Source organism: Trematomus bernacchii, unplaced genomic scaffold (genome assembly GCF_902827165.1).
Source record: "Trematomus bernacchii unplaced genomic scaffold, fTreBer1.1, whole genome shotgun sequence".
Taxonomy (NCBI): Eukaryota; Metazoa; Chordata; class Actinopteri; order Perciformes; family Nototheniidae; genus Trematomus; species Trematomus bernacchii.
The window spans coordinates 80430-104977 of NW_022987876.1; the positions used below are offsets into that span (position 1 = coordinate 80430).

General features: G+C 42.2%; 2 protein-coding genes across 23 annotated transcripts in view; both read right to left on the reverse strand.

Moving 5' to 3' along the window:
* The window catches only part of LOC117469623 (histone H1.2-like), a 113392-nt gene that overhangs the window by 30817 nt on the left and 58027 nt on the right, over window positions 1–24548 (reverse strand). For all 21 annotated transcript variants that reach the window (XM_034114090.1, XM_034114089.1, XM_034114088.1 and 18 more), the window contains one exon: window positions 9953–10012. In XM_034114090.1, coding sequence (XP_033969981.1) covers window positions 9953–10012 — 60 coding nt within the window. The remainder of the gene's footprint in view (window positions 1–9952; window positions 10013–24548) is intronic.
* LOC117469625 overlaps window positions 22342–24548 on the reverse strand; it is a 35882-nt gene continuing 33675 nt past the window's right edge. Inside the window, exon 8 of one of the 2 annotated variants that reach the window (XM_034114092.1) lies at window positions 22342–22761. In XM_034114092.1, the coding sequence (XP_033969983.1) occupies window positions 22501–22761 (261 nt within the window). In that variant the 3' untranslated portion in view covers window positions 22342–22500. The remainder of the gene's footprint in view (window positions 22762–24548) is intronic. The other variant, XM_034114091.1, reaches the window with a different exon arrangement.

Here is a 24548-nt window from a genome sequence, read left to right on the forward strand (position 1 = left end):
TCCCTGCATTTTGTAATAAATTATTACATTTTGCAATGGTTATTACAAAATGCGTGAGTTGCCCTTTTAAAAAACTGTAATATTCATTATGTAACCATAACCAAACTGTAAATATATCCCAAAATTGATGTTGATATACATGTTGGCTAATGAATATGGTAACACTTGATCTAGTTTTGGCCAATGAAAGATATTCTACTGAAATATTTTTAAATTATGAGTAAGGATGATTCATGGTTGAATAAATAAATAAACAGTTGTAATGTTATTGTTTGCAACTCATTTTGTAATAACCACAGCAATATGTAATAATATATTTCAAAATGTGGCGACATGTATTACATATTTGCATTGAACTTGTTTACTACATAATGGGCAAATTATTACAAAAGGAGGTGTTATTACATAATGAAGGGAACATGTATTACATTTTGTATAGGTATAGTTAATAAATGATGCATTGTTATTTCATACAGCGCCAAAAAGAGCAGTCTGTTATCCTATTAAACAATCTTGTTTTTTGTTTCACCTGGTGACAACTTTAAACATGAGCTGATCACTCATTAAAACAATGTCCGGAACAGGGCCAAAAAAACAGTCTTGTACCCTATTTGATCGTCAATCTTGTTTTTTTCGTGCCTTAACTCACAAATTCTTGTGTTAATGGATGTTCTTATATCTGATGTCTTGGTCCCTGGATGGTGGTTTACTACAGCATCTGTGGAACAGAATAATTACAAATAATTAGAAGTTCACAAAAGACAGCAGGAATTATAACAATATCCATAATATCTATATTAAAGCATGGGCTGGCTTGGTGAATAATGTGGGAATACAAATAGTGGAAGAATAGGCTTTGTACATTTTCGTCTGAGTGTGGCGCGACTGGTTGGTATATTTTATGGAATTTGGACCTAGCATCTGCATCTGTAACAGTTCTGTTTAAAACTTTTTTAAATGTAATTGCATTCATCTTTAAAGGTGGGGTAGGTAAGTTTGAGAAACCGGCTCGAGATACACTTTTTGTTATATTCCATGGAATGCTCTTAACATCCCGATAGCAATGAATATCTTAAGTGCTTTGACAAAAAATCCATAAAAAAATATCATCTGTGGAAGCCGTAGTACTGTAAAAAGCACGACCAATCATCTGAGCCGGCCCGGCTGAAATTACTGGATGGCCTACCTGCCTGTCAGCCTTCCATCTGTGCACAAACTTATCTCGTGCCCTCATTGGTCATGTGCGCGTTTGTGTGTGTTGGAGGAGGGGCTCTGTAAGGAAGTGGCAGATTTTTTCCGGCTGTGTATTTTCAAATTCTAGCGCACCCAAGCTGGTTTCTCCAAAATTACCTACCCCACCTTTAAAAGACTACTTTTATTGAATGAGAGTTTTACCTAGCACAATGAGCCTGGGGTGGTGGGAAGGGAGAACTGGGCCTCGGCATCGGCAGGAGTTGTAGTCGCCTATGAGTATTAGAATTTAGATTAACAAAGGCATAGAAAAACCCTGAAATATGTACTGACACAAAGCTACAACCCTCGATTTTGTAAGTAGTAGTAGTAAATACATACATATATACAATATACAACAATACGCATAGTGCAATTAGCAGTACCAGTAATAAAATAACTGAATAAATAGTAGTAGAACCTTTATTTAGCCAGGAAAATCAATTAAGAACAAATTCTTATTACAATGATGACCTGACAGGAGGCAAAAGGCGTCCTGAGGGGATGGGGTTTGGGAGGAAAAAAATAAAAAGACAGACTCCGGGCACTACAGAACCCAGGAGACAACACAATGACACAGAGCAGAGATGACAGGCATAGCAGTTAAACATATAAAATCTCTAAAACAATATTGCCAAAATATTACCAACACATTACCAACACATCAACTTCCCGACGCGCGGGGGAAACATACTGGACCATGTTTATTCCCCTTTCCGGAATGGATATAAGGCTCTCCCTCGCCCTCCCTTCGGCAAATCAGACCATATCTCACTACTGTTGTTGCCTGCTTACAAGCAGAAACTTAAAAGGGACAGACCGATAACAAGGACAGTACAACGATGGAGCGAGGAGTCAGATTCAGCACTGCAGGATTGCTTTGCATCTACGGATTGGAGTGTGTTTGAGGACAATAACATCAACACACACACGGACACTGTCATCTGCTACATTGGGAAATGCATCGATGACGTGGTACCGAAGGTTTCTGTACGGACATTCCCAAATCAAAAGCCCTGGGTAAACGGTGAGGTGCGCGGCAAACTGAAAGCGCGCACTCTCGCGCACACAGCGGGAGATTTGGAGGAGTACAGGAAGTCTAGGTATGATCTCCGGAGAGCAATAAAAAATGCAAAGAGACAGTACAAAGAGAAGGTGGAATCTGACTTCAAAGGCTGTAACACTAGGAATATGTGGGCGGGACTAAGGACAATGACTGACTACAAAGGAGCAGCGGGGGGGTGCTGCGGGAGTGTCTGCGTGCGCATCTCTCCCAGATGAGCTAAACAGTTTTTTTTGCACGCTTTGAGAGCAGCCAGGCTGTGGAGGTACAGAGGGACCAGGAGCTACACTGCCCTTTTGTTTTAAATAGGGCAGATGTGTGTAAATCCTTTAAAAGGGTTAACCCACACAAGGCTCCTGGACCTGATGGCATCCCTGGCCGTGTTCTCAGGGTGTGTGCAGTTCAGCTGGCAGAGGTGTTCACAGACATCTTCAACAGGTCCCTGCTGCAGTCTGTAGTCCCCACATGTCTTAAACACTCCACCATCATTCCCTGTCCCCAAAAAGACAATCATCACCTGCCCCAACGACTACCGCCCAGTAGCACTCACCTCCATCATAATGAAGTGCTTTGAGCGGTTAGTCAAATTATTCATCACCTCCTCCCTCCCTGAATCTCTGGACCCCCTGCAGTTTGCCTACAGAGCAAACAGGTCCACAGACGACGCCATAGCCCTCACCCTCCACACTGCCCTCTCACACCTGGACCCGAAGAACAGGAACACATATGTGAGAATGCTGTTCATTGACTACAGTTCAGCATTCAACACCATTGTGCCCTCCAAGCTGGCCATCAAGCTCAGAGACCTCGGGCTCAACAGCGCCCTCTGCGACTGGATCCTGAACTTCCTGACGGGCAGACCCCAGGCAGTGCGGGTGGGAAACATCACATCCTCCACCCTGATTCTTAACACCGGTGCCCCTCAAGGCTGCGTGCTCAGCCCTCTCCTCTACTCCCTGTTCACCCACGACTGCGTGGCCACACACAGCTCCAACACCATCGTGAAGTTTGCTGATGACACGACCGTCATCGGCCAGATCACAGACGATGACGAGACGGCATACAGAGAGGAGGTCGAAAACCTGACATCTTGGTGCCAGGAGAACAACCTCCATCTCAACATCAGCAAAACAAAGGAGCTGATTGTGGATTACAGGAAGCAGCAGGGAGAGGGACACGCCCCCATCGCCATCAATGGGACTACGGTGGAGAGAGTCAAAAGCTTCAGGTTCCTTGGGGTCCACATCACTGAGGACCTGACATGGTCTCTTCACACCACCACCATCACCAAGAAAGCTCGACAGCGGCTCTTCTTCCTCCGCAGGCTGAGGAGGTTCAAAATGGATTCCAGGATACTCTGCAACTTCTACAGGTGCACGATAGAGAGTATCCTCACTGGCAGCATGACGGCCTGGTACGGCAGCTGCACCGACCTCGATCGTAAGGCTTTACAGAGGGTGGTGAAAACTGCACAGCACATCACCAGGACGGAGCTGCCATCCATGGAGGACCTTTACTCCCAGCGGCTCAGGAAGAAATCACTACGGATTATCAAAGACCCCCATCACCCCAGCCACAAACTGTTCTTTCTGTTGCCGTCTGGCAGACGTTACCGCAGCATCCGGGCAAGGACAAGAAGATTCGGAGACAGTTTCTTCCCGCGGGCAGTGAGACTGTTAAACAATTGAACTGTTGAAACAACATCAAACATTCAACTGCTACTCAGTAGTATGTATCTAATACCTAATATATATATATCATTCCAATAACTTGTATATAGACTCATACTGCACTATTCCACATCATAACTTTATTTCATTTTTATAACTATTATTATTTTTGTATTGCTCTTGCTCTTATTGTTATTATGTTATGTTATTATGTTGCATTGTTGGAGAAGCCTGTGACATAATATTTTCAACTGCATAATTACTCTGTAGCTATGTCAGATTGACAATAAAGAACCTTGAACCTTGAACCTTGAACCTTGCTGTGGTTCAATCTGTCATTCAAATAATATAGAACATTCATCCATTCAATCATTCATTCCTTCATGGCAAGGATAACTAAGCTGAATAGTGAATAAAGTGATATGTGAAAAGTAAAATGACAGTGAAATTAAATGACAGTGCGTTCCTCACCACTGCGATCTGGCTCCTCTGTCCTCGTGTCTTTTGGGTCTGATTCCTCACTACTGATGTCTGCCTCTCTGCATGGGCCCTTTCTCCTTATTTATTCTGTCTCAGTCACCACTGCTATCTGGCTCCTCTGTCCCCTTGACTTGTGGTTCTGCAGGCTTAGTTCGACCTATGAATTTCAACAATGCTCCTGTAAAATATATAGATATATAGTATTATGGATCAACATTAAAATAACATACACTGGAGAGCAAAATGTGAAATGCCATTGACTGTAGGCTACATATTATCCACACAATTGTCAGCAGGGGCAATAACAACTAAAATGTGAACAAACTTGAATGCATTAGTCCACAACACATAGCCTAACTAATGTTAGCCTACATAGTTACTAACATCAGAACACATAGACTAACTGTGGTTACATTACTTAACTAGCTCATCATCTTCACCATCTAGCACCGTTAGCCGCGGGGCTAGTTTTTGCTATGTTAAACTCCATTGACTTATGCTAAAATGTTAGCGATCTAAAGGTCCGCTATTTTTGGCTGTTTTGGGTCGACTTCAGTTGACTGTAACATCGAAAATCTTCGAAATTGAATGTTCACAAAGCTGCGGACCGGTTATACACTCATACACGAGGGAACTAACATAGGTAATTTAACTAACGTTAGCTAATGTAGCTGTTGTAGTGCCAAGAGACGGGACATACGGATTAAGCAACTAGACTACTTGTAGTGTACATGGAGAATTATTTCAATTTAAAATAGTTTTAAATGCTCACACACATACCTGACTCTCGTGCTGTATTTTCCTCTCGTTTCTTTTTAATTTTCCGTTTCGAAGCACCTGATGAATGCTTTCTCTTTGACACTCAGCGAAAGAATCAACAGACAGAGGCAGCAACGCAGATTTGAATCTGCCAATCAGATCAATCTATTGCTGGAGAGGGGGGGGGCCTCCCCGAAATCTGTGAGATTGATTGGTGATGATCACTGGCACGTAATGTGTCCAATGAGAACGTTAACACGTTTTAGAGAGTTATGTTTAGCGAAGACGGAGGTCAGCCACTGTCAGCCGGAAGTGGCGCATTCGAATACTGTTTGGGCTGTCTGCCGTGGATGGGCTGCATTCCACTCCAAATAGCCGGTCGGCCGTAATATATGCATATATATATGCGTGCATATATGCATATATATATATATATATATATATGCATATTTATATATATGTGTATATATATATGCATATATATATGCGTGCATATATGCATATATATATGCGTGCATATATGCATATATATATATATGTGAATATATATATGCATATTTATATATATGCATATATATATGCGTGCATATATGCATATATATATGCGTGCATATATGTGTGTGTCTATATATATTTATAAACTGTATATTATTTTCCATCATTCAATGGACAATTTGTACTTTTTTAATATATAGGCTACCATCAAACATATGTTCATATATAAAGTGGGTAACTATACAAAACGAAGTGAGATAACTGTTTATGAATATCTGTTCAATTTTATGTGAACTTGTGTAACTCATGAAAGATAAATGAGTGTTTCAATAAAACTATTACATATAAATGTATAGTGCAGTTTTTGTTTTCATTGCAATATTTTTTTTTTATATGTATCAATATAGAGCCATACATGGTCCATGCATATATTGCAATATATTTAAAAATATAAGGACTACTTTCCCATATATGGAAATGTATGATCCAGTATATTGTATTATATTTACCAATATATTACAATATATTTTTGTTTCATAAGGGTGGGCCTGGGCTTGGGCTCTTTTAGACGGCTCTAGGGCTTCACTTGTGAACCTGTTGCTTTTGTACTTTGACCTTGAGTCCTTCTAAAACCATTTTGTATCTTTCTTTTGTTATTTTTTGGATTCTTGTTCTCCACTATTTTGTTAAAAACTTAATAAAACCGGTTTGTACTTTGTACATTTCGACCCAATGGTCTCTGTGGTGGTCTCTGAAGGTATTTGCATGGTCTTAGAGTGAGGTAAGAACACCCTTCCTTGGAAAAGGCTTACATTAGTTGATAATTTGGATTTGAAATTGTTTAAGGGGAATAGAAACTCTACTAAGGTTAAACTGTAGTTTCACATTGGTTACTGTGGTTGATGTGGTTTTGATTGATGCTGAAATATGACATATAATCTGCTGATGTGGTGATATCACTGCTGTGATATTAATGTTTGACTCTGCCTATGTTGGATATTACACTTGCATTGTTTTAATTGGTATAACTGGGGATCAAAAGTGGGGGTTAGGGATTGTGGGTCCTGAAGCTGCCCTAATTACCAGGGAGTCGCCCAACGACACAGGGTTTCTCCTCCAGGGGCAGTTTAGATACTGCTCTGGGGTTCTATCAGCCCACCAACACCTACTACACTACACACTCCGTTTTGCTATCCTGGTGGTCGGACATCTAACGCTTTAGTGCCTGAAATAAGTGATACGACGGGCAGCTGGTGTTAGAGGCCACGCTGTAAGCGCCCCCCTAAGCAGATTACGGTGATCTTGTTTAGTCCTAAAAAGATTGGACGGCCGTTTTCCGGAGCCTTATCAGCACCGGAGCTCGGTATCGGACACCACCTAGATATTAACGTTGGTTGTATCGAAGTTAATTTCCTTTTTAGTATTTATGTGTGTGTGTGTGTGTGTGTGTGTGTGTGTGTGTGTGTGTGTGTGTGTGTGTGTGTGTGTGTGTGTGTGTGTGTGTGTGTGTGTGTGTGTGTGTGTGTGTGTGTGTGTGTGTGTGTGTGTACCAGCTGCAGGTTCTTTCTTCTCAGTCGCTGCTCCTGAGTCAGCTGCAGGTTTGGTCCCTGTGAAAGTAGAGGCTCTAAATATTCATATCACCTGAACATGATCCCTTTTTAGGAGATCCTCAGAGATGTTCAACAGCATTGATCCCATTGGTCTAAAATAAGGCCTTAATTACGGTTAAAGGAGTTAAAGCTCACCTATTATGCTATATTTTAACAATATATTATAGGCCCATTTCTATACAAAACATGTCTCTGAAGTGTTTTGCTCAAAATACCAAACAGATCACCCATTCTAGCCTCATCCCCCTCTATTTCAGCCCTGTTACTAATGTGTTGATTCTGGCCCTTTAAATGTAACCGAGCTGCTGCAGGCCACGCCCCATTGGAGCTGCTGCTGGCCACGCCCCTTTGGAGCTGCTGCTGGCCACGCCCCTTTGGAACATGCAAGCAGTGAGCTCTCTGAAGAGAAGGCTGCTAAACGCTGCCGTGATTAAACGTAATATCATGTTCCAAACCACATCAAGCATGATTTCTGAAACAGTATGGAGCTCAAACTCTTTTTCTCTCTCGGGTTATACCACTAGGTGAGTTCCTTTTATATTCTGCTTCTTTACACATACGTTCAAACCCCACTGCAGTCAGCATGTCGTTGTGTCCCTGGGCAAGAAACTTCACCCAAATTGCTCCTGTGGGGATTGCCCACAGTATTGAATATGTAAGTCGCTTTGGATAAAAGTGTCTAACAAGTGAGATGTAATGTAATGTAATGTGTGCAAATGTTTACGGAAACATGTACTGTTATGTGAACGGAAGCGTTATGTGTATCATATATATTGTGGTGGAAACTTCTGAAGCAAGTGGAGTCAGGAGAGGCACGAGGAGAGCTGGAGCTTTGATGGCAAACACTGACGGTTTATTTGGAGTTACGGCCGGAGAATTGACAAGACAGGTGGTGTGTCACGAGTTGACACAGCGGTTGCCAAACCAATTCTGAAGAACTCTTTCTGCAGCTCGAGGTTTTAACTAGTTCGGAGTGTAATAATCAACATTCTTCATCAGTGAGACTAAACAATTATGGACCCTGAATCTAACTAGAGCTCTCGTCCATAGAAAAGAATGTGCGCCAGGGAACTTTCGTCCCTGAACAGTAAACTACCTCATGGCGGCTTATGCTCTGTCAGACTGGCAACAACAATGCGCCCAAGCTGCCCCTCCTTAAGAGAGATAGCAGCAATACCCAAGGCCGTAGACCTATGCCGTGGGAAAGGAGACAGTGAGAAGAGAAAATGATGAACTGTGTCGAAGGTTGAATAACTAAGCAAATTATAACATATATCATATACAAAATGCAATGTTTGTTTAACAGTGTTTTCCAGGGGAAAAGTCAGAATTTTTTGGAAAAAGTCAGAATGTTGAGGAAAAGTCCGAATATGAAAGAGTGACGCACACAGCTGGGAGACCAGGGGACACTAAAAAGTGACGCACACAGCTGGGAGACCAGGGGACACTAAAAAGTGACGCACACAGCTGGGAGACCAGGGGACACTAAAAAGTGACGAACACAGCTGGGAGACCACGGGACACTAAAGAGTGACGCACACAGCTGGGAGACCAGGGGACACTAAAAAGTGACGCACACAGCTGGGAGACCAGGGGACACTAAAAAGTGACGCACACAGCTGTGAGACCAGGGGACACTAAAGAGTGACGAACACAGCTGGGAGACCAGGGGACACTAAAAAGTGACGAACACAGCTGGGAGACCAGGGGACACTAAAGAGTGACGCACACAGCTGGGACTGGAGCGCTTGGTGACGTTCAGGATTATAAAGCTGGATTGGTTGGTTATTTAGCTGAACTTTCTGCTAATAGCGCAAAGTCGCCTTCAAAATAAAAGCATGTTTATATAAAACAGGAAGTTAAGACATGTATACAATCGCAATGAAAGTAACAAAAACAATGCCATGTCCTTTTCAGGTTCAAAGAACACACATTGGGTTATTTACATAAACTATTCATATTGCAAATACATGTTTTAACCAGGAAGGGAAGACGGACATGGACATGACCCATGTGATCTGCAATATCGCAATATATCGCACCGCAATACTTAGCATATCGTAGAATCGCAATACTATCGTATCGTGGCTTAAGTATCGCGATAGTATCATATCGTGGGGAGCCTGTTGATTCCCACCCCTACTAAGTACAGTACTTGAGTCCATGAGTAAACCACCATCGGGTTTTCCTGTTGTACCTCTTGAATGCAGCACTTTGGCAAACATAGTGGATCTGCCCATTGATTGTTAAATACTCCAACAATGAATGGCTTCCTTGTTTGACACTTCAGCCAGGATGGCTGAAGTGTCAAACAAGGAAGCCATTCATTCTTGATAATCAGGCTGGGTGTTTTTCCCTTGTTGTGCTGACAGAAAAACAAACCAGTCCGAGCACATTTTCTACCTGTGGGCTCAGGGTGAGTCATTCCTGACGGGGGTTTCACCGCTGCCGCCGGAAACCTCTGAACAAACACGAGACTAAAAAAAACAACTTTAGAAATCTTCCTGGTCCATTTCGTTGAAAATGATCAAATAATAATAATAATATATGATAAATAATATGTATGTGTGTGTGTGTGTGTGTGTGTGTGTGTGTGTGTGTGTGTGTGTGTGTGTGTGTGTGTGTGTGTGTGTGTGTGTGTTTACCAGCTGCAGGTTTCTTCTTCTTGGTCACTGCTCCTGAGTCAGTTTGTTTGCTCGTCGCCGCTAAACAAATACATTTTAAAAAGTTCAACGCACCGAAAATGATAAATATAATAATAACACATGATAAATAATGTATTTACTATGCGTGTGTGTCAGAGTTCCCGTTAGCCGTAATTACCGGACTTTGACCGGTAAAATATGCTGAAGACCGGCAAATCTAAATCTCTCCGGTCAAAATGTCCGGTCAAAATAATTTCCCCTTAGTTAGCACAATACCGCATCAGTTGCGCCACTTATGTGAAAGACAAGAATAGTATGTGACAGACAAAAGAGTATGTGACAGACAAGAAGAGTCAATTCTAATTTCTAACACTTAATGTGGAGAAAGAGATGTCCTGTATGGGTTGATTGTGCGTTGATCTGTTGGTAATGCCTCGGAGTTCCGGTGGGCATGTAAACAAATGCATAATGCTGCGCTATACTTTGTGGCCTCACCCGGTTGCATAGTGACGCTTATTGTTTAGGTGTCTTTTAATAAGCAGGTAGTCATATCATTAGCTAGAACTAGCTAGATGTGATCGATCTACGATAATTAGTTTGTTTAATATCGAATCATATCAATTTGTTTTAAAGCTCAATAAATAACAAAGACGACCTTTGACCGGCACTTTTCTAATTTTGTCCGGAAGATTTCAACTTTAACGGACATTTTGACTGGCAAAAAAATATTCTAACGGGAACTCTGGTGTGTGTGTGTGTGTGTGTGTGTGTGTGTGTGTGTGTGTGTGTGTGTGTGTGTGTGTGTGTGTGTGTGTGTGTGTGTGTGTGGGGGTGGGTGTTGTTTGACGAATATACTAGATATACTAGAGTCAACAGATCAATGTAAGTCAACATGGTCCACAGCTCTCCACGCCTACCCTCCAGGTTCTGTTATAACTTAATAACGTTTCATTCAAAGGCTTAAAGGTAAGTAAAGGTTGATAAAGCTGGTGATATGGATTTGTCTCTAACCAGAAGACAATATACAACATGTATGTGGAAATGCTCTATGGCCGGCGAAGCATGAGGTCAATACATTAAAGGTCTCCTATTTTACTTTTTTTAGGCATATATCACAGGTCTCAGATATATAAAAACTAGGGCTGTCAGTCGATTAAAATATTTAATCGCGATTAATCGCATGATTGTCCATAGTTAATCGCGATTAATCGCAAATTAATCGCACATTTTTTATCTGTTCTAAATGTACCTTAGAGGGATATTTTTCAAGTTTTTAATACTCTTATCAACATATGAGTGGACAAATATGCTTTATATGTTTGTTTATTATCATTTGAACAATGACAAATATTCTCATGAATATTAAACACAACAACCTGAACATTACAAATATTCGCTTCAATTCAACCTGGAACCTCTCTCATACAATAATACTGTGTGTGTGTGTGTGTGTGTGTGTGTGTGTGTGTGTGTTCACACCTCATACATTGGAGCTATGTGCCGCTCAAGGCATATATGCTCGAACGTGTGCTGCCTGGACGCTGCAATCATGTAGCGCGTACTATCCGTGCTGAGTGCGCTGACTTTTCGTACAATGTCCCACTGTCTGGCTACCTGCATAAAGTCAAGTGCTCGGCGCAGTTGTCGGCGAAATGTCATTGAAACAGCTCCTTATATCCGTTAGCGCAGCTAGCTAGCACCAGATGCTAACAACAACAACACGTAAGGTGTGCCTCGCTCGCACGAGTCGCGCCACACATACACACTCCCTCCCGGTCCTCCCGATGGCCAGTCCGGGCCTGCCGGTGAGCGTGGAAGTGTGGTCTGCCACAAGCGGGCGGCAGGAGCAGGGCTGTCAGCATCAGCACGTAGATGGTATTTTAAACTCGATGCGCTCTGAAACTACGGGGCGGCCGAGGACAAAAAATACACATGCGTTAATCGCGTTAAAATAATTAGTGGCGTTAATTTTTTTTTGCGTTAACGCGTTATTAACGCGTTAACTTGACAGCCCTAATAAAAACATGTCTCTGAAGTGTCCTGCTCCAAACCCCAAACAGATCCTTGTAGCCCCCCCCCCCTCTCTTCCAGCTGTTACTAAGGACATGTCTCTGAAGTGTCCTGCTCCAAACCCCAAACAGATCCTTGTAGCCCCCCCCCCCTCTCTCTTCCAGCTGTTACTAAGGACATGTCTCTGAAGTGTCCTGCTCCAAACCCCAAACAGATCATTGTAGCCCCCCCCCTCTCTCTTCCAGCTGTTACTAAGGACATGTCTCTGAAGTGTCCTGCTCCAAACCCCAAACAGATCCTTGTAGCCCACCCCCCTCTCTCTTCCAGCTGTTACTAAGGACATGTCTCTGAAGTGTCCTGCTCCAAACCCCAAACAGATCCTTGTAGCCCCCCCCCCCCTCTCTTCCAGCTGTTACTAAGGACATGTCTCTGAAGTGTCCTGCTCCAAACCCCAAACAGATCCTTGTAGCCCCCCCCCCTCTCTCTTCCAGCTGTTACTAAGGACATGTCTCTGAAGTGTCCTGCTCCAAACCCCAAACAGATCCTTGTAGCCCCCCCCCCTCTCTCTTCCAGCTGTTACTAAGGACATGTCTCTGAAGTGTCCTGCTCCAAACCCCAAACAGATCCTTGTAGCCCCCCCCCCCCCTCTCTCCCAAATGTTACTAAGGACATGTCTCTGAAGTGTCCTGCTCCAAACCCCAAACAGATCCTTGTAGCCCCCCCCTCTCTTCCAGCTGTTACTAAGGACATGTCTCTGAAGTGTCCTGCTCCAAACCCCAAACAGATCCTTGTAGCCCCCCCCCTCTCTCTTCCAGCTGTTACTAAGGACATGTCTCTGAAGTGTTCTGCTCCAAACCCCAAACAGACCCTTGTAGCCCCCCCCTCTCTCTTCCAGCTGTTACTAAGGACATGTCTCTGAAGTGTCCTGCTCCAAACCCCAAACAGATCCTTGTAGCCCCCCCCTCTCTCTTCCAGCTGTTACTAAGGACATGTCTCTGAAGTGTTCTGCTCCAAACCCCAAACAGATCCTTGTAGCCCCCCCCCCCTCTCTCTTCCAGCTGTTACTAAGGACATGTCTCTGAAGTGTCCTGCTCCAAACCCCAAACAGATCCTTGTAGCCCCCCCCCCCTCTCTTCCAGCTGTTACTAAGGACATGTCTCTGAAGTGTCCTGCTCCAAACCCCAAACAGATCCTTGTAGCCCCCCCCCTCTCTTCCAGCTGTTACTAAGGACATGTCTCTGAAGTGTCCTGCTTCAAACCCCAAACAGATCCTTGTAGCCCCCCCCCTCTCTTCCAGCTGTTACTAAGGACATGTCTCTGAAGTGTCCTGCTCCAAACCCCAAACAGATCCTTGTAGCCCCCCCCCCCCCTCTCTCTTCCAGCTGTTACTAAGGACATGTCTCTGAAGTGTTCTGCTCCAAACCCCAAACAGATCCTTGTAGCCCCCCCCCCCCCCCCCCCCCCCCCCTCTCTTCCAGCTGTTACTAAAGAGCTGACTCTGGGTCAGTAGCTTCAGAGAGAGAGTAGATCTCATCAGGAGAACTCTCCCAGCAGAAACTCAGCTAAATGCTGCCGTGATGAAACTCCATATCATGTTCCAAACCACATCAAGGATTCTCTCTGAAACAGTATGGAGCTCAAACTCTTTCTCTCTCTCAGGTTTACCACAAGGTGAGTTCCTTTTGATTTCCTGCTTCTTCACACATGCTCTCTCCAGTACAGGTTAGCTCTGAGTGTTAGCGATGCTAATGTAAACAAAAACCATATTACTTCATTGTTTTTGACAGCAACGTTTCTGATTGACCCGTGGATTTAAAGCCCGCCGACATTTTAGTAATGTCGTCATGACGCAGCAAATCTGGATCAGCTCCGTTGTTCCCCCGTTTTTAGAGATGTGGTTACGGAGGAAAAGAGAGAGAACAAGTCCGAATTTTGAGGAAAAAGTCCAAATTTTTAGATTTTTTGAAAAAAGCAAAATTTTTAGAAGAAGGGGGGAAAAGATGCAGGAGGCTCCATGAGTGCACAGACACAGACAGAGAGACCGATAGGGATGAGCTGGAAATACATAGCCCTCTGTGGGCCAAGAGTAGCACTTATGTCTTATTGTTGTTTTTATTTTAAGTGGAGCCATGAAAAATGAGAATTGCCTCAGGAATGCAAGCTTTGTTTCTATGAGCATGGTCAAATGGAGACCACATCCATAAAACTAGTCAAGATGACCCTACAGCCCGTGCCGACTGGAGTCCAATAGGCGCGTTCACACCGGAGTACTTTTCCCACAATAGTTCATCAGAACTACGATATATTTGCGTTCACACCAAAAAGCCCCAGGAACTAAAGTAGTTCAAATTAGTTCATCTCACCCGCTTTTCAGTCCCTGCTAGAGAGCAGGGACTGTCGTGGGAGAAAATAGTTCATACTGGCTGTGCGGAATGCAAACAACGCCCCGTGAATCTCTAGAATCTTTTTTGAAGGCCGCCATTGTATTTGCTCGCTTCGGGCAGCGCACCCGAAGAGATTTTGTTATTATAGCAACACTAAATAAATCATCGGAGCGGTGGAGTGATGAGGATGTGTCGGCGCTTCTGGCGATTTACTCGGAGGACGCGAAGCGCCGCATTCAGAAGCTTCTACTGAATGCAGTTTCCGTGGCTCAGCAAAGTTAGCAGACCTGGCAAAGTCATGTCGGGATGACTACGAAGGTAAAATAAAATACATGCACTGCACTGTTTTAATCTGCACAATACTGGTCTTAGATGTACTTTTATTTGCTCAGTAGATCGAGCTAGCCATGCTAGAACTTGCTATCATAGGTCCAAGCTGGCTAACAACATCTAGCTAGCTAGCTATTCTCAGCCGTGCCCGCTATGAACACGTTTTGACTTGTGAATAAGTGTGCAATGTTCTGTAATTTGCTTCACTAACTCATGGCACTAATCGTGTGTTTCAGGCGAGGTGTTTCTCTCAGGATTAGAAACTAGTTTTCCCCTCCGGGATAAAACGATAATATAACGTTAGCAATTAGCATGCTAGCTGGACATAATGCTACCTCTAACAATACATTGTAGTTGCTTTAATTTCAAGTCATTTGCAACATTCATTCTACATGTTAATGGTAAAAGCTTAAACAGTTGATTACCTGCATGCCACAAAGACTGATGTTCTAATATTTTTTGCACATTTAAGTAGAAATGTAATTGAAATTCTATTTATTTTTCCTTTTTTGTATTGATTGTTATAATTGTACTCAGCCATGTTATGTTAGATATCAATCCACTTACACTGTAACTACTCTGGCCTTGAAAGAAGGTTACACATCTAATGTCCACTAATCCCTATAAAACAAAGTTCAAGCATACATTAAGCACAAAGCAATAAATAAGGGCACTTTGATATTTATTTTTTATTTGATATTACTTGATCCTATCGTATCTTCTACTTTACACCTGCATTTTGTACACTGTCCCTGCCTGCACCATGTCCAATGTTGTCTCTGTTGACAACCTACTAGGCGATTAAACTGATCTTGTATCTTGCTTATTTCTCCTTTGGAAAGCGGGCACGGGATGACAGCTTCCTTGACACCATCATGGCGATGGACCGCCGTGCCATGGTCAGCAAGGAGAATGAGGACCTGCGTGCCAAGGAGATGCACGACGAACGGCTACTGCATTCACACAAGGTCCAGGAATCGGACGACCAGCTGCTCATGGTGATGCCGCGCCATGCTGACTCGGCGGCGCGCCAGGTGGAGGTGTTGGCGCGCCAGATGGAGCAACAAAATACCTTTCAGGCTGGGCTTCTGGCAGTGCAAAGCGAGCTGATTAAATTCAAAAGGCCTTCAATAAAAAAAATAAGAAAAACTTGTCGTTGATAAACTGTACAATGACTTGTTGGGAGGCGTGTGGTGCAGTGGTCTGGTGCGTTGGTGTTCGGATCAGGGGAGCACAGGTTCAAACCCCACTGCAGTTAGCATGTCGTTGTGTCCCTGGGCAAGACACTTCACCCCAAATTGCCTACACCTGGGACAGTTAATTTTGTATTATTGTTATTATATATATGCCACTGTTATTAATACTGACACTTCACTTTGCACTAAGGTGTGTCTGCTGCTGAGCCTATCTATTGTTATTATATATATATATATGTTTTGATACTACTGACACTTTATTTGATATTGAAAATGTTAACTTCTATTTACATGCATACGACACACCTGGGACAGCGTGATGCTGTTATTGATATTGTCTTGAGTGTGCAATAAAAGAGAACCTACATGGCGATTAGACAGAGCCTGTATCTTACATTTTTCATTACATTTCATGTAACTAAGCTTGCTTATTTCTACTCTGACACTTTATCTTTACAGTGACCTGTGTAGCATCCTATACATCACATGTAAGTGATTATTCTGATACCATCATGTTTCATCGGTTATAAACTGGCGAAGCTTTATTTATTGTGGCTTTCAAAAAGATAATTTCATTGTATTTCAAAATGGCATCCAACACAAGCACTATTTATTTATAGAAAGAGAAATGGTTAAATTTTTTTTTTTTTTTTACAAGTCTTTTTATTTCATTATAGTGTACAATAATCGATGCCATTTCATTTATATTGTAAGGTCACAGTACACTCACTACACTCCCCCCTCCCTCCCTCCACCCACACATACCCGCACAGGCAAAACCAAAAAATGCTTATCAATATAACTTAAACAACAGAGCCATGAAAATAAACATAAAAAGGAAAAGGAAAAAATAGAACCAAAAAATAAATAAATAAAAAATAAAATAAAAACCAAACAAGTAAAACAAACAAATAATTATACAATACAAATAATTATACAATACAGTGACAATGTAGACAATGACAACACCATAACACGTATTTCCGGCCGTCAGGACAAATAGCCACAGAATGCACCATTCCATCACTGGTCATATCTCAGATATGTTTTCCAAATACGAAAACAATGGCAACCACAGAGCTTGAAAAATATGTCCACGATTATATTTTTCCAATGTCATTTTCTCCAGAGGTAAAAAATGTGTTATCTGATCAATGAAAAGTTTAAATGTTGGGGGACATTCATTCTTCCAGAATAAAAGTATACATTTCTTGGCAAAATATGTTATTGTGATTAGTATTCTGTAATGTTTTGGGTTCAGTTTAAAGTTTGGCATGTCATTTAACAGGAAAAAACATGGATTTAGTCTAATTTCGATGTCTAAAACGGCTTTTGTGACAGCATGAATCGAATCCCAGAAATGTTTCAAGACATCACAATCCCAAAACAGATGCATAAATGTTCCTTCTTTTATTTTACATCTCGGACATTTTGGAGAGTTCAATATTTTTAATTAATTATAGTAAGGGAACATCTTAGGAGTTAGTGTAGTGAGTTTCAGAGCAGTTTAATAATTATTTGACCTAAAACTAAATGTTTTTATGAACATGGGGATTTGCTAACTTTTGATTTCCCCTATTTTACACGACACAAATGGAGGCCACTATGGGCCACAACTAACACGTAGGTTTCTGTAGGGTTCATGGCAGACGGATGCAGTTGTTCTCAGCAGGATATATAATAAAGGTGTGTTAGCTGCTGAGCCTATTTAGTGTGCATACGACACACCTGGCACAGTTTATTCATTTCACACGTAGCGTAGCGCGTGCATGTCGTCTTCCAATCCTTTTGTCAATCCTTCTTAACCGCCTTCGCTTCCGAATCAGCATTGCTATTGCATTTGACTGGTCGACGTTCTGTATTTGTGTTTGCTTAAATAACTCAGACGAAGCTCATGTCTGAGGTCGGAAGGTAAACAGACGCCTCATTTACAGCAAGTGGGCGCGGCAGGTTTTTCTTCTTCTTTTTCTCTCGTTTTTTTGGCAGATTGCAACTTTAAGGTGCATACCGCCACCTACTGTACTCGCCGTGAAGTGGTTTGCGGCCTGCCACTAAACCCAAAGCAGAAGAAGAAGAAGTGACGTCAGCGGTTCATTTGCCTAATCCACCCCCAGGAACTCATTTTGGTGTGAACGCGATCTGCTTTAGTTCATCAGAACTAAAAGAGCTCTCATGAACTAAAGTTCTCATGAATTATTGTGGGAAAAGTACTTGGTGTGATGCGCCTATTGACTACAAAGTCTTTGAAGATCTGGAAAGATTCACCAAAAACCAAAGTAGTTTTTCAGTGACCAAATAAACAGCAATGTTCAGATCAATTACTTATTTATGTTTTAAATAAAGGTGAATGTATTATTGTATTAATATCACCCTATAACCATAATACGTTACATAGTCTATCTGTTAATTTTGGCTGTCTTTTCAAACTAAAATGGTCCTGACGTCCTCTACAGTGGACATACTGTAACATTTAAAAATAAAATTAAAGAAGTCTAAATTGCAAGATGTTTTTTCAACCCTAAATAGGTAGGAAATCACAAAAAAAAGGAAATTGGAAGAAACTTTTTTTCCTCGGGTGCCAGGAGAAAAAGTCAGGATTTTGAGGAAAAAGTCAGAATTTTGAGATTTTTTGAAAAAAGTCAGGATTTTGAGAAAAAACTAAATTTTAAGAAAAAAGTCAACATTTTGAGATTTGAAGAAAAAAAAAACATTTGGATAAAAGTCTGAATTTTGAGATTTTCAGGAAAAAGTCCAGATTTTGAGATTTTGAGGGAAAAGTCAGCATTTTGAGAAAGAAATCTGAATTTGGAGAAAATAATTCAACATTTTAAGAAAAATGTCAGGATTTGGAGATGTGGAGAAAAAATTCAGAATCTTGAGACATGGAGAAAAGACATCAGAAAGTGCATTTTGCATGATGAGACCTTTAAGACAGTTTGGATATGTTCACATGTGGAGATACATGTTATCTTGTGTTTAAAATCAGTTTATGTGTATCGAGGGGCATGTATTTTATGGTCAGAAGCAGAGATGGGGTCGTTACTAAAAAAAAGTAATATATTACATATTACATTAAAAAAAAGTAATATATTACACTACTTCGTTACTCTTTACATAAAGTAACTCGTTACTTTACTCGTTACTTTACTCGCAGGGCCGGCCCGCCCCTCCCTACAGGCAGATCACGCAGACTGCTAAAGTTTCAAATGTTCTCTTTAGTTCAGTTTTCATTGTCGCATAAGACTGATCCAGATAGCTCTGACTATGGCTGTCCTCTGTCTCCTGCTATCTGTATTTTGCGCAGTATATCTCTGAACGATGCGATGGTGATTCCACTGTGCAAATGGGCAACATTACCTCTACTCAGTGGCGGCCGGTGGTCTTTTTTTTTGGTGGGGCTCTTGACGTACCGCAAGTGACCTACCCGGGGGGTTTCCCCCCGAATTTTTTTTTCGAGAAATGACCCCTTAAATGATGACTTCTGGTGATGTTAGAGGGGGGGGGAAGGAGAAATCGAGGCTTAAAAATATGAGAAGACTGATCAATACCTCCATAATCTTCAGTGTGGAAAATATTATTTATCAACCTGAACATCTACTACTTTACCAGGAATTTGTGTTCTCAGAACTGGTCTGTTTTTTTCTTTCTTAAAACTGTTCATGTTTTATGAACCAACACCTTCACCAAGTAGCTTTACAGTGAACTGCATGTGAGATATAAAATTAATAGCATCTTTTCAGTAGCATTAATTATAAATATTTAAGTGGTTCAATACAAGTCACTACAGCATTTCAAACTGAACTGTGAATAAATGCAATTTAAAAAAAATAACCACAGCACAAAATGTCATAAATTGTGTTTTTTCTTTGTTTCTCTGAGGATTATTTACAAACAGGCTTATTTACATATATCAATAACTCAGAAATGAAAAAGCTACATCGTCTAACACGAACAACCAGTTAGCATAATGATAATATATGTGTTATGTACAATGTATCTGGCAAGGCTAGAGCAAGAAAGAACATAAAGTTTGCAAAAGGTTTAAATAACTTCAAGTATCTGTCTTCAGATTACGTGGAGGTTTTAGTCCGATGGGAAGCAGATTTTAAGCGACACCGAAGATAAACCAAAAATGTGGTGGAGCTGCAAACCGTGTAGTGTTGCTGGGACAGAACAGGAGCTATAACCGTTGGAAAATACATCACAGACAATGCAACAAACGTGGAGACAGAACAATCACTTCTGTGATAAATGCCCACTTATTAATAAACTTCTAACAACCATGGGAAACCTCCTCTCTACATATAAAGTGATATCCAAGCATGGGAAACAAAAGACAGCATTTACCTGTTTGCATCCAGCTAGCCAAGCCTTTCTTGTGTACCAGCTACTTGTGAAGCCTCGTGTATAAATGTTGTCTTTTTCACGAGATTGCTGCGATATATTCAAATCGGGTTGGTCCGGTGCAAGGTCTTTAAGCAACAATTTATCTGCCAAACTTCTCCTTTCGAAAGGATTGGAGATTAGCTCTTGAACAGAATTAGGCGCGGACCGAGGTCCGGAGACTCCACCTGCACACGAAGCCATCCTCATCAACTACTGCGTCAACCGGATACGAGTCACTGTCCAAACTACTCACAGACTGCACTGGGCGCTGACATTGGCGCCCGGTGACCGTCATCTTTGACGACGCTAATTGGCTGAAATTATATTTTCGCGGCATAGTTTACACGTTACAGATAGCAACAGTCAGCTGCTAGTGGCTGCTGCTGCACTGGTTGAAGGCTCCTCTCTTAGCGCCCAGACGAGAGAAGGTGCATGGGCAAGGCCAGGCAGGAAACATGTGACTTATCAGTAACTTTAGACATCGTAACACAATTTTAAACGAGATTTTATTGTAGATTATACATTTTACTGATACCAATTATATAATATTTACCTTGTTCATTAAAAATAAAAATAAAAACATATATATTTTTTTAAAACATATTTTTTTTTTTTTATTTTAATTTTAATTATTATTTATTTTTATCAATATGGGAAGAGGTGGGGCGGCGCCCCTAGCGCCCCTATGGACCGGCCGCCACTGCCTCTACTATGAAGGATGCTTCAAGCCTGTCCATCTCTGCTTTGGTTACCAGTCCTCCAAATTCTTGCGGCGGCGCACTCACAACATCCTCACTCTGGGTTCGGGGGTCCTTAGCTATTAGCTTCACCTTAGCATGTGTTCTTTGCAGGTGTTTGTTGAGGTTTGACGTGGTGTTTGCAGCAGTGGATAACAGCTTCTGGCCTGGACACAGTTTGCACCTCACCGTCACATTCCTGTCTATTCTTCGGACAAACTCAAAATAATGGGCATACCTCCACCCCTCGAAAGTTATCGCTGACTCAGCCATGTTTATGCAGCACTGCAGGAGATGTGGACGCGCAAGTCGCGCAGATTACGTACATATAAACCTGCGGCGGAAACCCCTCTTGTCTGTCAGTGTGATTATGACTGATTTTATAAAAGTAACGAAGTAACGCGTGTCGGGGCAATGTTAGTAACTGTAGTGTGATTACTGAATTATAAAAGTAACGCGTTACACTACTCCGTTACCGACAAAAGTAATATTATTACAGTAACGCGTTACTTTGTAACGCGTTACACCCAACTCTGGTCAGAAGTGTGTCGGGGTCATTGCACATGAATTACATTTGGAGTTGTATTAAATAATGTTAACTGGAACAGAAAGCCTGAGCAGTGAGACATCAGAACGTGTTCAGCTCTGAGGGGAATCGTTTTTCACATGTGTTACATTCCCTCCTGGACTAGGGGTACAAAGGGAAGGAGCAAAATATAAAAATAACCAGGAGAGAGAAAAAAGAGAGGAAACACAAGGTGATATTTTAATTAGTCAAAAAGTAAAAACCAGCCAATTCGCAACGTAAACTAATGATAAACAAAAAAAACGTTCTTATTAAAGAAAGTGACTAAAGTACACTGGAGCACATCTAACAATTAATAAAACACAGGTTAAACTCTAAGGTCTCACACAGAGACACCACACAAGCTGCACGTCACACATGCAGCCAAAGGAGAAGGGAGAGAGAGGGTGTTTCTCAATCGCGAGTACGCTTGCTTGGTAGCACATGTCTGCCGAGCATCTTGCTTCAGAAGCGAGTCAAGAATACTTCCCGACATTTGGAAAACGAAGAGTGGAACACGCTAGCAAGTGTGCAGGTGTGCGTCATATGAGAGGCCCCGCCTCTTACATTTTCCGCCACAGATTTGGGGAAATTGGTCCGTGCGCAAAGCATTGTGGGGATTTTAAGACCGCGGAGTCTACACATGTGCAGCCTCGAAATTTCTCCTAACGAAGTACGCCGGGCTCGGTAGATTTCCAAGTATGCTGGAGATTGGAACAGTACTTCGGCGGCACTTGATGACGTAGTATGCTTGAAATAGTGGCTCTGCAGCAGCTTTACTCGCGATTGAGAAACACCCAGAGAGACTGCAGCCTTCCTCAGGTCCTTTATGGAGGCCCTGATTGGGGATTGGGAGCACCTGAGGGAGAGGCTGCACCTGGAGGGAGACACACACAAACACACCACGGCACGTAACACATGAATGCTGCAGAACTCCCCTTCAGATGTTCTCAGGGTCTGCCATTTTGATGATTCTGTTTCCTTGTATTTCAGCCTCCACTGAGAGCGGTATTATTTTAAGGAGATCTTTGTCAAAGCCTTTCTTCAGCTGGAAGCCGAGAGTTTTCGCCAGAAGTCGAGACGCCACGATGAGCGTGAGCAGCTTCGCGTCTAAATCCACCTCCAGTTGAGTCTCCTTCAGCGTGGCTTTCTTGATCCCTCTAATCTTGAGAGTCACTTTCCGGATGCCGACACTTTGAACCTGCATGAAGACACGTTAACGGTCAATGTTCAGGACGTGAGAAAACATCAAATAAAGTCTTCAGATTAAGGTGAGGAACACCAAAAATCGTTTATAAATGTGCTATATAAATAAAACTTGATTTTATTTTGGGGGCTATTTAGCTTCTATATGATGTCTTCTGTGGAACAAGCCGCCTGGAAAAATCATTTTAAACAAAAGCTCTTTTCAGGTTGGCCTTGTATCAGCAGCATCACCTTTTAATTTGATTTCTAATCATTATTATTCTTATTTATTCATTTATTCATTTATTCATTTTGCCTTATGTCGTCCTTTATTTTAACCGAGAGGGATCATTACTTATTTCATTGTATTTTATTTGTATTATCACTGTACAAAGATGGAGTACTCGAGTGCTGATTTTCGGGACTCGTGACTCGACTTGGACTCGTGAATTCTCGCGCACGATGACTTGGACTCGGACTTGTGAATTTTTCCCCCCACGATGACTCCGACTCAACTTGTACATTGACGCTCCGACTTGGACTCGGACTCGAGCAAGTTTTCTCTGGAGTCTGATGTCCTCTATCCTGGCGTGTGCACCTGCGAGGCGAGTTCACATACTGGGCCCCGCTGTTCCAGTCTAAAGATGTCTAGAGACACACCCCGCATCGTGCTGTATGCTTTCACACATTCTGCTTCCACATTGGAAAAGAGCAGCGCAAAATGCTCGTTATGTGGAAACAATATTGAAGAGAAGGCTCCGTAACACATTACTCTAAGGATCGAGTTCAGACATATAGGCTGAACACTATCATCAGAGTAACGTGATCTAATCAATAAATAAAGATTCAGCCGATAACACGAAAGCACATGGCTACTTAGCATGCAGAATGACTTCATTTTGCATGCTAATGCTGCGTTCACCACCGGACGCGATGCGATGTTTGGGGGCGGCGCGATTACATGTAAAGTCAATGCAGAGACACGGACAGACGCAAATTCGCTCCGACGGCGAGCATGAAGCGGTGGACGCGGCGCGAATCACGTGATTGAGGCGATTGAACGGTGCCGCATTAAACGCGAGAGTTCAATTTTTTCAACTCGAGCGTCAAATTCACGTGACGCGTTCTCGCGGAAGCCAATCAGCGGTGAGGATCTCAGCCTGCCGTCACTGACGTTCAACCACACAACATCAGCCGTTAGCTGTTAGCTGTTAGCACTCAGAGCTCACAGCTCCTCATATCTGTTCAGAAACTGGACAAAAGTTAAACAAGTACAAACCACAGACTGTCTGTGTCATGGTGAATACAGTCGCTGCTTTATTTATGTCTGTAGGCCGTTGTTATGAGTGTGGAATGAGCATATACAACGTTAGCTTAGCCTGGTCGACCCGATCTTCATTCAGAAAACAAGCATTTTAAAAGGTTTTTCGCCTGCCGTCTGTCTGCAGACTTGTCAAAGCATTAATTCATGGTTTTTACTAACCGGTATCAGTATGTTGTTACTTCGGCATCATTTAGAACTGTGTATTACAATTTAATCACGGTAAAATATGTTCATTTTGTTGTAGTTGTAGCTCCCGAGCCAGCGCGTCTTGTTTGAATGATGCGAGTAAACACAGCTGGCAGCCGCGGTGAAACTCGAGCGTTTAGAGCGACGCGATAGGAGCGATTAGAGCCAAGCGAATATTCGCATCGCGTCCGGTGTGAACGCAGCATAAGTAGCCATGTGCTTTCTGGGGCTTAATCTTTATTGATAGAATTTAAACATTCACTATAATAATTGTAGCGTTCAATGATGGTCGG